Source organism: Amphiura filiformis, chromosome 19 (genome assembly GCF_039555335.1).
Source record: "Amphiura filiformis chromosome 19, Afil_fr2py, whole genome shotgun sequence".
NCBI classification, from domain to species: domain Eukaryota; kingdom Metazoa; phylum Echinodermata; class Ophiuroidea; order Amphilepidida; family Amphiuridae; genus Amphiura; species Amphiura filiformis.
Genome location: NC_092646.1, coordinates 1,645,040 through 1,661,521, shown reverse-complemented (window position 1 = coordinate 1,661,521; position 16,482 = coordinate 1,645,040). Strand labels below are relative to the sequence as shown.

General features: G+C 38.8%; 1 protein-coding gene across 1 annotated transcript; it reads right to left on the bottom strand.

The window, feature by feature from the left end:
* Window positions 1-4,319: 4,319 nt before the first annotated feature.
* On the bottom strand, window positions 4,320-16,042 carry LOC140141679 (uncharacterized). The gene is made up of 5 exons (XM_072163590.1): window positions 15,778-16,042; window positions 11,464-11,631; window positions 9,698-9,847; window positions 7,344-7,443; window positions 4,320-5,686 (listed from the first exon to the last, which is right to left on the bottom strand). Exons 1-5 carry the CDS (start codon window positions 16,040-16,042, stop codon window positions 5,356-5,358), a joined length of 1,014 nt encoding a protein of 337 aa, XP_072019691.1. The 3' UTR covers window positions 4,320-5,355.
* Window positions 16,043-16,482: the final 440 nt, after the last annotated feature.

The window sequence follows — 16,482 nt, the reverse complement described above, 5'->3', positions numbered from 1 at the left end:
TTGTGCAGCTACCTGAATGGGCTTTTAAACAAACGCAAAGCAAAAATAAATCGCATAGCAAGGATCAACCAGAGTCTAAATCCAGAGGAATGGCAGTCCTCCCTTATAAAGAAGGGCTCTCCCAGCGCGTGAGACGGGTCTTTAAGAAGCACGGCATTAACACCGCCTTCAAACCTCACCAAACGCTGAGAAATATTTTAGTGCACCCAAAAGACAAGCGGGACGTCACACAAACATCTGACTGCGTATACGAGATCCCATGCCTCAATTGCGACAAAACATACATTGGAGAAACCGTCAGACTGTTTGGAACTAGACTCAAAGAACATAAAACCGAAGCGGAAAAAGCTTCAAAGAAAGCATATACTAGATCTCAAAGACAAGCATCCATTACAGGGGTGGACAACAAGTCCGCTATAACAGATCATGTCGCAGAGGACAATCATGTAATTGGATGGGAAGAATCACAAATCAGAGACAGAGAACAGAACAGAAAGAGAAGACATATAAAGGAAACCATCTGGATTAAGAAAGAGGGGGGCCAAAACACTCAACAGAGACGAGGGGAACTACTTTCTACCGCACATCTACGACCAACTCCTAACAGCGCCACCAACGTCAGCTCCAACCGGAAGCAGCCGTCAAGGTGCAGGAATTGGTCAGTCAATTTGAGAAAGTGCTAAGTCTTAGCACGAAACTGTCATTGAGGTACGTAACATCAACCCAAATTTTGGATTTGTACACAAGAAACTTTAATTATCTATCATCAGAAAACGTTTAAATGTTGGGTTATATAAAGGGTATAAAACGTTTTTATAACATTCAACAACGTTTTTTGATAACTTACTGCAAATATTTTCCCATAAAAAAAAAGTGTTGACAAAATATTTATCCAAATATGTTTGCAAAAAAACATTTTACAATAATATTTTAAAAACATTAAAAAAAATGTTTGTAGTGGTTTTTCATACAAAACGTTTTAAAACGTTTTAATGACCTTTATATAACCCGACATGTAATGTTATTAAAACGTTTTTAGCAAAACCAAAAATCCAAAATATATCCTGCTCAAAACGTTTTGTGTTTGCTGGGATATACATGATTGTACTTTTGTGCCAGGAGAATTCAGTTCAAACAATGATTTTCGTTAATATTATGTACAGTAATTATTGCAGTTACAAAATACGAAATTTGGATATGGAGCATGGAATTAGAAAGTAAATCTGAAACTTGAGTTCCAAACGGACTCATATAGATGATGTGACATGACTATGACGTCATATTAACGAGTTGGTGGGCAAAGGTAATTGTTTCCTTGACCAACTTTAAGCGTAAGCTGAGCAGCAGCTTTTGATAAAGAATACAATGCTATTAACTCACGCCAAAAGAGAAATTGTTACCTTACGCAAGTCAATAGACCAGTTCTTTAGCTGTGTTTATAAACACTGCGTCACTGTTTGATTGGGCAATGTGTGACGCCTTTTGTACATGATACAGGAACCAAAGCAATGTAAAATAGCTCCCTCACCCCGCAGTGAATCAGAGAATTAATTATGTGCTCTGAGAATGCAACAATGTCCACTTGAGCCCACTTTGAAGACTATCCAATGCATTAAAATATTCCATTTAAAATCTTCCATACCCTTACAAAAGCAGTTTTGCACAGAGGAAGTATTATTTTGAAATCCATACACTACATTATGGTGCTACCGTCCACAACTTATATTTAAACCCCATACTGCTTCTGTATTAGCCCATTACAATATCCAAATTACGCTACTTAGGGACCGATCGTTATTTACGGCAGGGGGGGGAATGGGTGTTTTGGCAAAAATATCGACAATAAATTTCGTGTTCCCCCCTCGCGTCCGCTCAAAATTTTCGCGTTCCCCCTTGTTTTCCCAATTTTCTCCATTTAAAATTTAACAATCCCCCTCCTGGTTCAACTAAAAATTTCAGGTTCCCCCCTCAAGACCACACAAAAATTTCATGTTCCCCCCTAAATTTACCCTAACGATCGCTCCCTTATTACATTATATTATGTTCTATTAATAGTGTTTGCTAAAATTATCATTCGACCTTTCCTATTAAGTGCCGATTTTTCTTATGACAACTGCCTAAGGCACACTTTGAATGCACCTGTAAAACCAAAGTCTATCAAATGTCTATATTATTACAATCTAAAATATTCTAGCTGACGATGATATTGACTTCGGATGCAAATACAAATGTATCTTTCAATGTCTATTTTGTCTAAATTCACAATTTTTCCTTTCATTTCATCGTTTTAAGCGGTCATTATTTAAGTACCCAGTGTGCTAATTAGGTCATATAATAATACAATTGAAATATTTCTGAGTACTTACATTATTTTCATTGAATCTGTATAAGAATGACCTCCCAAATAGCATAGGCGTAGAGCCTGGGAGATGGGGAGGGGATAAATCCCCCCAATATTTTGATAGGGGATGGTCCATGCAATCACCCCCAATGTTGACGCATGTATGCTGGTTTCTGACCAAATTAAACTCATACAGACTTGACATTTGATATGGAATACTTTTTTCGCACATTCCAAGGCTGGTCTGGTAGAGTTCTGCATAAACGGCACGGGCTAAATATTAATTGGGGTGTGTCGGGAGATGGTGAAAAATAATTGTTTGACAGAAAATGTGGTTTCCATTAGTTTACATTATGGCGCTAATAATGTAGTAAATTAGCCTAAAATGGCGGATTTAAGGAGACTGAATTTGAATTTTGTGGGGGTAAAATTTCTGAATTTGAGCAACATTATTCCGATATTATTAAATTTATTAAAGTTTGAGGCAATTTTATTGAACCCAAATACCAATAAGTGTTCTTCAGAACTGAAATGCACCTGTACTGTGCTCTACCAGTTTTGAAAGTGGGAGGAGCTTTAAAAATATGGCACTATAAAGTGGTATGCACTCAGAAAATTTGAATGGTCACCTGGGTCCAAATGTTATAAACTTACTGTTCACAAAGAAACATTGTGAGTCCATGGGACAACCAGGAATCCGCACAGTTGTTTTTGTACCGTAAGTTTATAACATTTGAACCCAGGGGGCCATTCAAACTTTCTGAGTACAACTTTTAAGAGGCCTATTTTTAAGCTCCTCCCCTGTTCAAAAACTTGGTATATTGTAAGTGTATTTCAGCTGTGATGAATACCAGTTGATGACGAAGTTTAAAAAATATCACCTCAAACCCCTTTAAATATAATAATAACAGTACCACGTTGCATAAAGTCCGAAATTGTGTCCCACACAAAGCTCAAATTCAGCCTCCCTAAATCCGCCATTTTAGGCACATTTGCTACATTATGAGCACCATAATGTTAACATATCGAAAGCACATTTTCTATCAAACAATTATTTTACACCATCTCCCGACACACCCCCAATTAATATTTAGCCCGTGCGGTCTATGCAGACTCCATCCAGACCAGTCTTGGAACTTTGCAAAAAATATTCCATATTTTAATATGGAATATTAAAAATGTCAAGTCTGTATTTGGCCATTTTAACTATGTTAACCTAAATCTTTTTGTTTTTTGCGCTTCTCGTGTATTTATTCCATATTTCACCAGTTTAGCTTCAATATGCCAAATTATTTCTAGCGCTTCGCGCGCATTTGTTCCATAAACTTATTATGTCGCCAACAGGTGCTGCATTCACTATTCTGCAAGATTTTTACGAAATCTACGCCACTGCAAAAAGGTTCTGATTTGCAAATTGCTTCAGAAAACTTAGGTCTGGATAAAAACCACTAAAAATTATTTCTAATTTATCTACCTTTGCCCCTACTCCCGATTCCACACAAATATTGTACTATTTTAGGGGGATCATAGCAATATGAAAGATATACTGTTTTGCCAAATAAAACATAGCTGAATCCTAATCATTTAGTTGAATATAACTGGCATTAAAAGTAAGGTTTTAATATGCTACCAATTTTCGGAAATAAGGGAAAAACATTGCTTTTTAATGTGTTTTGTATGCTCTGACAATAAAACCTTAACACGTGTACTTGTGCAAATTCTATTAGCAGTCTATGGAATCAAATATTTAGCTAACACGTTTCCTATTCTATTTTACTTACCAGTTCGTTCCAACTAAAGGATAGATTAGACTGTTTCATTTGGCAAAACAGGATAATCATGGTATTATTTTAATATTAAACAATAAGTGCTCTTTTGTCTAGAATTGGGAGTAGTGATATACATTAAATGAACATAAAAATCTCTATTAACCAAAATATAATAATTTATACTATTATATAACCTAATATGTGATGTGATCAAGCAAAATCAGTCTGAAGTCGGACATATTCAATTTTCAGTTTCTTATAGGTTTGCAAATAGCATTTGCAAAGCTACATTTTGCAGAAACCCCCATTGAATTCGGACAACCAAAAGATGTGAGCAGTTAAAGAGTTTCAACAATAGGTAACGAAAGGAAATGCTTCCTTTGTTTGGCTATATCTCAAAACCAATATTTCCGACTTCCGACTGATTTTCCTGGACGCATCACATAATCCTTGTCCCTAGCTATTTTCTGTTCAGTACATGACCATATCTATTATCCCATGTTATCTCATATACCCTTTCAATGTCATGCTAAATCTGTCTCTATAAATGGCCTCTTAACAACGTAAGTATTTTCTATGATATATCGGCAACATGACCTTTGACCCATTTTATACGATCCATGCATTTTGGTGTAGGGTCACTTTATGCTGAACAGAATTATTACAGTTACATAGCAAATGAAAATAAAATATCTTCCCATCCACGATTTTAACCAGGGATCTTTGGTGTATTGGTGTGATACACTATCCTGTGACTGAGCAAAAGAAAAATGCAAAAATAGGCACAAAATTGGGCAGGGGTGTAGTACCCCCTGGAATGCAAACAAATAAATTATGGGGTCATATATCGGGGTCAGGTGGTGGCTTAAAATTAGAATCAGCATATTAGTTCGAAGGTCATTAGTTCGAAGAGGGTTTGGTTAGGGCTTATGGAATTTCGAGTTATGGTTAGAGTCAGAGTTAAGATTAGAGTCAATATTATGCTTAGGGTTAGTTTTAAGCCCGGGGTTAGGATTAGGATTTGGATTATAGGTGGTCAAGTTTATGGTTAGGGTTAGGACAATGATTAGGGTTTATAACTAAGTTATTGGGTTTTTGGACTAATCACTAAAATGGACGCAAAGAATGTTTGTACTTTTATGCCATTTGGTGGTTTACCTTTAGCCATATGTATAGCGCTCTGGATAAAAACCCACAGGGTTAAATAAACCCCCAACACCACCCTCCCCCCTTCGATATCGAAGGTTACGGATTTGGATGGAGGTAGCTAAGATTATCGGTTCCCGATGTATCGATGTCTGGATGTTGATACGTCGATGCGTAAGAATATGTGCCGTTGGATGATTGATCCGATGGGTCGTCCGAAATATATGTGGAGTATGATACAGGAATATGGTTTGGAATACTTGTGCTATATGTGTTGCTGGGTGGACGCTGTGACGAGTTGTTCTGATGAGATATATGTAATACAGGACGTTCTGGAAGTTCTGGACTAGATGTGTTGTTGTTCCGAGGAGGCCTGTATATACCGTATGGTGGAATAGAAGGCTGTTCTAGAACTTCTGTGTGCTTTTGCCTGAAAAGTGATGCATAAACATAAATGGATTAGAAACTCCTCAGTTACTTTGTTACTGGTAACCTCAGACCAGTATGACCTCAGGGTAGGTTGCCAGCGGCTAAACTGATATCCTGGAGGAATCTGACGAGGGAGGTGGCTGGAAATCTTGGTGAAATTGAAAACAAAATCCGACTCTCTTTAGGACGTATTAGCACAGTTTAAAACATACACTCTCACAAAAAAAAGGTTCAACTTAGAACCTTAAAGAAAGATTCCTCAAAAGGTTTTAAGTAGAACAGAAAAAAATATTCTTTATCCAAGAAAATGATTTTTTAGTACCAAAAAGGGTTAACACTACGTTTTACTTTTCTTAACTTTGTGATGAGTCCCTGCATGATTGAATTAGAATGTCCCCAGGTCTATTTAAATTAAAAGGTTCTTTATAGAACTTTTTAAGGTTGTTTTTAGAACCTTATTACTGCTTAGGGTTCTGCATACAGGACAAAAAAAGGTTCTAAGTTGCACCTTTTTTTCTGAGAGTGTAGGCCATCCAACAACGATGGAAGGCTATTGCATATTACCGCATTGTTTGTCGTTTATGCATTTATGATGAGTTCAACTTCTGCAGAGAAATGACAGTGGATAGTGAGACCTCCTGCCGGAAGGTGTCTCAAGTGCTACTGTTAGAGGCTGGATGTCATCATGACGCTCACGTCAAGCCGTAGGTCTCGTGCAGCAGAAGAGAAATACCTAGCACGGGTATTAAGGTCACAGACTAGTAGGGGATCATCCCGGGTCTGTTATCAGCTCACCCACTCCTGGGTTCCAGAGGACTTTCAGTATAGCCTCAATAATGGAATAGGAAGTATAACCACTAAGCAAACAGCTGCTACAATAAAGCCAATTTAAGGTGTATGTATGAGCTGATATTATTCAAAATAATTGGATATCAGATGTGATCGCCGAAAAACAATTTTGACAGTTGTAACCTTGAATGCTAGAACAACGAAACGAGGGAGGGAAACTAGAATAAGGACGAAATGTCAATCTCTCTGGAATATTAGAAATTTTACGGACGGACAGGTAAACGAAATTTTGCCACACTTAGCAATGATCATGCGATCTACTATTCTGGACAATATAGCAAGAGAAAATATTAAGTCTTGTCAACTCAGACATTGCCAGATGTGTTCTTGGCTATAAAAATCCAATGAATGACGGAAAAAATTATGTCCATCTGCATTCAAGGAACACCAATTAACACCACATTAATATAAGTATATCGTTATAAATTTGTCAAAGTGACGAATCTAGAATTTTGAGTAAATTGGTGTAAGCTTCGGATCATGTTTCAGGTGTTCTTTCATTTCAACATTCATCACATGACGTCGCCCCGGGGACGTATGATGTAATACTGTGAGTACGCGCGTCTAAAATTGGGAAATCCCAGGAAATTGTACACAACATCACATCAATATAAGACATCGTTATAAATTTTTCAAAATTTCTCCAAAAAAAAACCCATGACAGACTATTCAGAACTTATAATACATATAAAATGCCAAATTTAAAGTAAATGTCCGTAGAAAAAACCAGTAATTTCTGCAAATCAACGATGGGTGCCCGGGATGAATGCTATGCACGATATTTAAGTCGAAGCTTTGTACCATCTTACCTCTTGCAATAAATGACAACGCCGACCACTATTATGATTACAAGTATCCCAACTCCTGCTGCACTGGCTCCGATAATTATTGAGGTTTGATTAGACTCATCTGGTAGTTAAGAAGTTAAAATGGAATGGTACATATATTACCTTGAATTACTTTCTACTTATGTCAGTCACGGTAAAGGAGGTGTTTACAGGTGCTTACAGGTGGGTGTTCAGATTTTGTCATATTGTGTTTTGTACCTCACATTGAGGCCTGTACCAAAATAATCCAATTCCCAAGTTTTGAGGAATTTCACCAGGATTATGAGCTTTCTTCAGACGGCAAAACTCCAATTTGATAGGTAAAGCGGGTTGGGGGGATGAGGCGGTCGAACAGGTCTTTAACATGTTTATCGAAATTCTTTTATTGCAATCCAGAGGAGGGCGCTCGCATTATTAGCATCATGTGTCATCTACCACCCGACACGGTAGTTTGATGTGATCATTTATTAAATTTTGTATCAGAAAACATTATATAATGTTCAATTCTAGACCTGGAAAATACCAACAGCTATCACACTAGTACACATATATTTTAAAGCTATTTTGAAAATATATTTTCGTTTCTATATCAAATTATACATTTTTCCTGCTTTATTGTGGTAATTTTTATTCTATAAACTGTATATTTGTGTGCAAATTGAGGGCGCTATTTACATATATTTCAAATTTAAATTAGCCGAATAATATGTCTTGTTCCTTACATTTCATGATAAAAAGTTTTTTTTTCAAAATTAGCTTGTCATTTGTTAGTCTGTTTGCTGATGTTCTAATACCATTATACAAGTGTCTTTCCCTTGTAAAGATGCGAACCAGATTTAAGATAAATAGCGCCATCATTGTTCAACTTTTCTTTAAAATGACGCAGTTTTACATTACATCAAACAACCGTGCCGATGACCCTCTTTTTCGGAAAAAGTATACATGAGCCCCATATGTCATATACTATTGGCCCAAGGCCCCAAATGTTAAAATAAGGGCCAACAGATTGAAAAGGCTAGTTCTAAACCTACAAGGGCACTAGGGCTCATATGTGGCACATGTTTGAACCCTAGGTTGTAGTTGTCTTTTGCCCATTTTGGCGCCAGATGTTCAAGGCTATGGGCCCCAGAGGCTGAAATGTTAAAACGAAGGGCCGGCCGTTTCTCAGCAAATAAAGTAGCTACAGGGTTCAGATTTGGTACACTAATAGGTCTTCAGCATAATCTTGTTATATGTATATATGAGCTCCAAAGTGTCAAATAATATGGCCCCCAGGGCCCCAAACGCTAAAACCTAGGGCTGGTCGTTACTCAGTAAATAAAGCAGCTACAATACCCAGCTTTAGTCTACTGATAGCTCTTGAGAAGTATACTTGAACATGAGCCCCATAATTCAAAATAAATGTTCACATTTATACAGCGCCTTTCACTTGAATCAAGCGCTTTACATTTATTCCGCTGTCATTAGAATACGTCAGCTGCTATACAATGCCCAAGACATGCTCATACCTTTGGGCGGCTCTCAATGGACAATATTCTTAACAGCTCCCCATTTCACCCATGGGTAGAGAGAGGCATGTGAGGTAAAGCGCCTTGCCCAAGTGCACAACACGATGGCACCGCCGGGGCTCGAACTCGCAACCCTCTGATTGCAAGGTAGAGCCTGTACCACTGCGCCACCGTGCCCCCCCCATAAGTCAAATATTATGGGCCCCATGGCCCCAAATGTTAAAACAAAGGGCCGGCCGTTTCTCATCAAATAAAGCAGCTTCAGGACTCAGAGTTTGTACACAGATTGCACCTGAGAATTATATTGTTACTAACACACAAACACCCCACCCAATACACGTGGGACTAAACAGACAGGCCCACAGAGAATAGCGTATTATAATATAGATAATGTTAATTGGAAATACCAGTGTGAAGCGTTAAGGCTGTCCAGTTAAATTAGATACCCATAATAATAAGGACTATATATAAGTTTGTGTTCACTGATAACATGCGGGTATAACCGTATTTGTGTACAAATATAGGGCCTTCTAGTTTCTATTGCACTTTAGCTACGTTAACTCTGAAGAAGGACATGACAATTGAGATTATGGTGGCGCCCGTTTTCATTGCTTTGACTGTTTTAACGAGTTTGTGCTTTCTTCACTTTTAACTTTGCCACAAGCATCACTGCCCGTGACCATACTTTGTCACATGACAATCGTGAGGTCAAATGTCACACAAAATATCCTACAAATATTCCCTCCAAAATGCACATCTTCATTTATATATTCAAAGTTTAATATACAAAATATTATGCTTACTGTGTGTCTGCATTCTAATACAAACCTGGACAATTAACTCCCCCACTGCAGCCTTCAGTCTCGGTACTATCACCGGGGCAACCGGTTGATTCAACACCACCAGATAGGCATCTCCTTGTTCGAGATCGCATGCATTCTGCCGAACATATACTCCAAGATCCCCAAGATGACCATTCTATTAAAGAAGAAATATAATGCATTTTAAGTATGTTATTGCTTACAGCCACTAATGATTGAACATGTAAATTAAATATTGCATCACATGTTTTTGAATGATGTATGGGATGTTGTACTCACAAAGACGTGCTCCATATTATTGAACAACCAGTTGTTTGTCTCTTCAGGAGAGAGCGAGGGAGAGAGGGAGAGAGAGAGAGAATGGGGATAAAAACTACAATAAGTTCGTAGTGTAGCCCCTATTGCGCCGGTTGGGCCGATATACCTATTGGGCCCACAATGATATTGGGCCTACAGTGCTGTTGGCCTGGCGCGTTGAGGTGATGCAGACAAAGAATTGATGAATTTGCAAGATCGACAAAATATGTGCGCAGCATAGGCGTAGGATGTGGATTCCGGGTGATGGGTGATAACCTCCTCCCAATATTTTGCTAGAGGATTGTCCATACAATCAGCCTCCCCCATGTTAACGCCTGTATGTGGCTTTTTGACCAAATTAACATCATCGTTGGCCATATTAGCCACAAAAGTGCAAGTTTTTGCGCGCTTCGCGCGAATTTATTCCATTTTGCACCCTATTTTAACATTAATTGCTTCAATCTGGAAACATTTTTCGCGCTCTTCGCGCGCATTTGTACCATAAACTTATTCTGTCGCCAAAAGGTACTGGATTCACTATATTTCAAGAATTATTCCAACCCCATCCCCATCAATGTCAAAAAGAAATGTACGCCACTGTTCATCAGCACCAATTGAGATTAGCCATAGGGCAGGGAAGCAAGTCAGTCTCCTCCCCTGCTCAGTCGACAGATATGTTGTTACAAAATGTATGAATTACATCTTACTTTTTGGTCTATTTTAGACCCAAAATTGACCCCATTTTGGCCCATTCAGTATTGAAAAGCTAAATTGCCGCGTTTCGCGCGAATTTATTTCGGGAAAGCCATTCTGTGAGCTGCGAGACGTCCCCTTGGAAATTCCGGTCTTTTTTTTTTAACTTAACTTGAACGCAAATCGCATAAATGAGAGTTATAATTACAATCTCTCTATAATGTAAATCGTAAATAATATGAGTGCTACGGCAGCTCCTCTGATGCCTGGAAAAAGCATAAAACTTGTATACTGTACCGTATCAAAATACCGGGACTAAATTAACCAAAAATGTAAACGGCCTATGCATCTTTCTTAGACACGATTAGCCTCAATTTTGTTCATTTTAGCCTCGAGATTGCATCTTTTTTGAGCGCTTCCCTCGCATTTCTCCCGGTAATGTTCTTTTAGTAGCAGGTTAGTGGGGCGATATGGACATTTGGCCCTGGCTCGGTGACTCCGGTAGAGCCCCCTTTGGCTTTCCCGGTAAAGGAATTCTATCCAAAGAGCAATAGGTGGCAATCATGTCCTGAGAAAATGGTCTAGTGTCGACCCTGAAAGGACATCTTTGCTGTGTCTGCCCATGTCTAATGAAGGAGTAGGCCTATATAAATTAAATACTACTTGTGTGTGGGGAGGTTGGGGGTGTGTGTGTGGGGGGGAGGGGTGTATGATTGACGGGACATGAAGAATCTCCTTTTCATGTTTTTGATTAAATTATGCGTTTTAGGTTGCACTTCATACCAGAACACATTCGAATATCGCAATTTTGAAACTCTTGATTTTCTCCAGGGCACTCAGATGCATCTCCGCCGTCAGAAAGACATCTCCTGGAGCGGATTGTTTGACATCCTTCAACTGTTGAAATGCAATCATTCCACTCATTCCACTGCGTCCAATTAATATTTGAACCTGGAGAAAACAGGGGGAATATCAAAACTGACTTTGTGATTTATAACGTAGGCAAAGACAAAAACAGGCGTGATCAATATGTTCATACATACTCACGATATAACGACGTTTCTGATTGGATTTGCGCTCTCTTTTGCTGGTCATAAATACCGTTTATGACCAGTACGCAGGGCATAAACAAGCTGCGTCACGCAGCGTTGGAACCCAATTAACACGATCCACGATTTGCTAGTGTTGCGTACACGCGCATGTCACCGCGCCCATCTCACGCGGAGCGCAAATGATGACGCGTATCACGCGTTGACTCCCGGCCGTTGACCTCATGAGCCGAGCTGCTTCCTGCAAGTAGGCCTACTCATTTTCTTCCAATTTATGAAGGAAAACGGTATGGAAATGTTATTTAAACTTGTAAACCCTTATTATTTTCATCTGTATTGCCTTGCTAAGAATGTTGGGTATGTATGAACGGGGTTCATTCATAGGATTTCGGGCATGATCGCTGTTTATGCCCTCGGCTTTCGCCTCGGGCATAAACATCGATCATGCCCTCAATCCTATGAATGAACCCCTAATTCTTTAGATGCTCTCATAGTAAACATTATGGACCCTTTTATCTCCTCTTCTAACTACCTAGCCTATGTGTTTTATTGAATACATACTTAAGTAATGATATGATATTTTTCATCATGAGTGGTGTATATACCCAGTGGTGGATTTAAACTTAGTGCCGACTTGAGTATTTTGTCCATAGTAATTTCAAGGTCATCAAAGGTGACTTAAAATGATAAATATAGGCCAATAAACCTGACCAAAATTGGCGACTTTCACCTGATTCTTTGGAAAAGTCCGAAACCGTTACGTCAATCACCTTTGGAAAACCGGGATCTGTCTCTTTGGAAAGGCCCCCATATGGATCAGGCTATTTGACTGACAGGGCATTTCTCCTTTTAATAACAATCTATCTTATATACTAATTTGACCTTTGATTTACCACTGATGACGAACAGTTCATCTCAGGGGTATAAAAGAGAGCTCGGCTGGCAGAAGGAAAATACGTAAAATCGGCCATGTTGGATCCTGTTTCCCCTCTAATTGGGAAGACTGACCCACATGCGGCATCTGTTCCCGGGTATCTGTCTCCTTGATAGCTAGCCCGGTGCACCCCACATGTGCATAAACACCCACATACCAACCTGCACTCCTCACAACAATTAACACACCGATGCAAGCACGCATTTGAAGTTTCGAAATTATGGGTATATTGATCTCTGTTTTTTCAATTATGAAGATGCACCAACTTTTCATAGCTAATGATTGATTGATTGATTGATTGATTGATTGATTGATTGATTGATTGATTGATTGATCATGACGCACATATTTCTTACAACTCACCTCATGCGTATTAACAAATGAGGTGACAGAAAGAAAAGATAGCTGCCTTGGATTTGTGTCAGGGTTTTCAACCAGGACAAATATATTACCTTGAATTACTTTCTACTTGTGTCAGGCACGGTAAAGGAGGCAACATTGGGGTTACAGGTGGGTGTGCAGATTTTGTCATGTTGTGTTAATGTGTTTTGTACCTCACATTGAGGCCTGTACCAAAATAATCCAATTCCCAAGTTTTGAGGTCAATTGCACTAGCTGCATTGATATTAGAAGGAATTTCACCAGGATTATGAGACACATATTAGCTTTCTTCAGACTGCAAAACTCCATTTTGATAGGTAAAGCGGGTGGGTTGGGGGGGTTGGGGTGAGGCTGTCGATCAGGTCTTTAACATGTTTATCGACATTCTTTTATTGCAATCCAGAGGAGGGCACTCGCATTATTAGCATGTGTCATGTGCCTGTCAATAAACCCCGTCTGTTCTTGGACATCTACCACCCAATGACCCTCTTTTTCGGAAAAAATACAAGTATACATGAGCCCCATATGTCATATATTATTGGCCCAAGGTTCCAAATGTTAAAATAAGGGCCAGCAAGGGCACTAGGGCTCATATGTGGCACATGTTTGAACCCTAAGTTGTAGTTGTCTTTTGCCCATTTTGGCGCCAGATGTTCAAAGCTATGGGCCCCAGAGGCCCAAATGTTAAAACGAAGGGCCGTTTCTCAGCAAATAAAGTAGCTACAGGATTCAGATTTGGTACACTAATAGGTCTTCAGCATAATCTTGTTATATGTATATGTGAGCTCCAAGTGTCACATAATATGGCCCCAGGGCCCTAAACGCTAAAACCTAGGGCTGGTCGTTACTCAGTAAATAAAGCAGCTACAATACCCAGCTTTAGTCTACTGATAGCACTTGAGAAATATACTTGAACATGAGCCCCATAATTCAAAATAAATCGTCGGCCGTATCACATACTGACGTATTCGACATTTTTAACATTTTTGAGAAAATTGGTATATTAGTTTGTTATGTTCTACCCTATATATTCACCAAAAACTATGCCTCAACGTGGCTTAATTAGTAAGATATTAATTAATTTAATTTTGACGTATTTACAAAACCTTGAAATGTCTGTATCACATAACGACGTATTTGCCGATCACCTATACTGCGCAAGCCCAGTATGTCGTATCTGCAATTTGAAGAATTTGCCGTTTCACATACTGACGTATTTGCGCGACGTATTTGCGCGACTTTGTCATTACACGATAAAATCGCTGTTTTGTCCTTTTCACATACTGACGTATTTGCGTAACTGTTTCACATACTGACGTATTTGCGCGACGTATTTGTCAATTGAACAGTGAAATTGTCATTAGTCCTTTTCACATAGTGACGTATTTTATTTAATATTGTTTTTTTTGCAGAATAAGTTATGCTCTGATAGTAATAAGTGAATTATATTAAAAATATAGTATATTCGCGTTACTGCTAACCTGGTTTTAATCGACAATAATGTTTTAATCAAGATTATGAAGCAAATGAAAATCTCTAAATTTTCAAGTTCGATTTTCTCGAAATGCGTATTTTGCAAATACGTCAGTATGTGATGCGGCCGACGAAATGTTGACATTTATACAGCGCCTTTCACATGAATCAAGCGCTTTAGAGCCATTCGATGTCAACTCCAGGGATGTGCACCGCAGCACCTCTTCAATTTTTTTCTTTTTCTGTGTGGTGGTAGATATTGATGAGAAAGTAAAATCCTGAAAATTTGAGCTTCATACTCCATTTCGTTTTCCCGTGGCATCAAATTGAAATTTAGAGGGGTCAGCGTAAAAAATGTGTCGCAACGCGAAAGACGATGTTTGGAGGTCCATAAATGTATAAAGGGAACCCCCAACAACTTTGAAAAAAAATTGAAGAGGTGCTGCGGTGCACATCCCTGGAGTTGACATGGAATGGCTCTTTACATTTATTGCAGCGTCTTGTTTACAATCCTCACACTGACAGGGAGCCAATGAAGTTGGTTCAAGAGAGGGGTAACACGCTCAAATTTTGGTTTGAGACATATTAAACGTGCACACTTATTTTGCAACTTCTGCAAACGATTTAGATCTTTCTTTGATATACCATTAAGTAACACATTACAATAATCAAGACGTGATATAATGACAGCTCTAACAGTATTATGGCAAGTATCATAATCAATGTATGGTCGAATTCTGTATATGTTTCTTATCAGCCAGTTGACAGACTAACATAATTGAGTTACATGATCAGACATACACATGTGATGATCGAAAACAACCCCAAGGTTCCGAACAGACATAGACGGAAATATCTCAACACCATCCAGAAGAAGAGTGATGTTTTCCAATCTCTTCTGATGATGCAGAGAAGAAGCGATGAAAACCTCAGTCTTGTATTGGTTCAACCTAAGTTTGTTCTCAATCATCCAATGCAGAATGTCGGCAACACACTTAGAAAGTTTAAAAAGGGCACATTGGACATCACCAGGAATGCTGGGATCAGGGGTGAGATATATCTGAATATCATTAGCATAAATGTGATATTTTACATCATGATACCGTAGTATTCTACCAACAACATGGGTATAGTAAACAAAACCCAAAGGTCCTGTAACTGAACCTTGTGGAAGGCCATATTCCATGTAAAGGTCTTCTGAATATGCACCAGAAACAAAAACTTGACATGATCTACTTTCAAGATAAGAACTATACCAACAATGGGCAGAACCAGTTACACCAAAATCATCTTGAAGCCTTTGCAGCATAATCCTATGGTCAACCGTATCAAATGCTGCTGATAGATCAAGCATCAGCAGCATAACAGCTTTTTGGTCATCAAGGGCGCGCAAGAAGTCATTATGGACGCAGGCTAAAGCAGATTCTGTACTATGCTGACTCCTGTAGGCTGACTGCAAAGGCTCAGATAGACTATGGGCATTGGTGTATTCAATTAATTGAGAGGAAGCACATTTTTCCAACATCTTCGAAGTAAATTGTAAATTTGCCACTGGGCGATAGTTACTAAGCACATTACGATTGAGAATGGACTTTTTTAGAACAGGAGTAACAATGGCTTTATGGAGATTATCCGGGAACACACCAGAGAGCAAAGATGCATTTACAATTCTACATAAAATAGGAAGCAAGACACCTATGTGTTGCTGAACCAACCAGGTAGGCAGAGGGTCAAGCGCACAGGACTTATTTGGACACTTCTTAATGATCTTAAGAAACTCTTCATCAGTAACACTTTTAAATTCAGGGAACAAACATGTAACTGGGTGTGACTTCATACATGACTTGCAGCTTGTATTACAGTTGGACACCAAGCCATCCACCTCGTTACGTATGTTTGTTACCTTCTGAACAAAATATTTGCCAAATTTATTAGCAAGATTTTCTGGACAGTCAGTATCAGGGA

Excerpts from the sequence above, each read along its gene's own strand:
- LOC140141679 (XM_072163590.1), bottom strand. The coding sequence starts at position 16,042 with ATGTTGGAAAAATGTGCTTCCTCTCAATTAATTGAATACACCAATGCC. Across the intron at positions 11,632-15,777 it reads TGTAACTGGTTCTGCCCATT|GTTCAAATATTAATTGGACG; the intron begins GTTGGTATAGTT and ends TGTTTTCTCCAG. Across the intron at positions 7,444-9,697 it reads TGGGGGAGTTAATTGTCCAG|ATGAGTCTAATCAAACCTCA; the intron begins GTTTGTATTAGA and ends CTTAACTACCAG.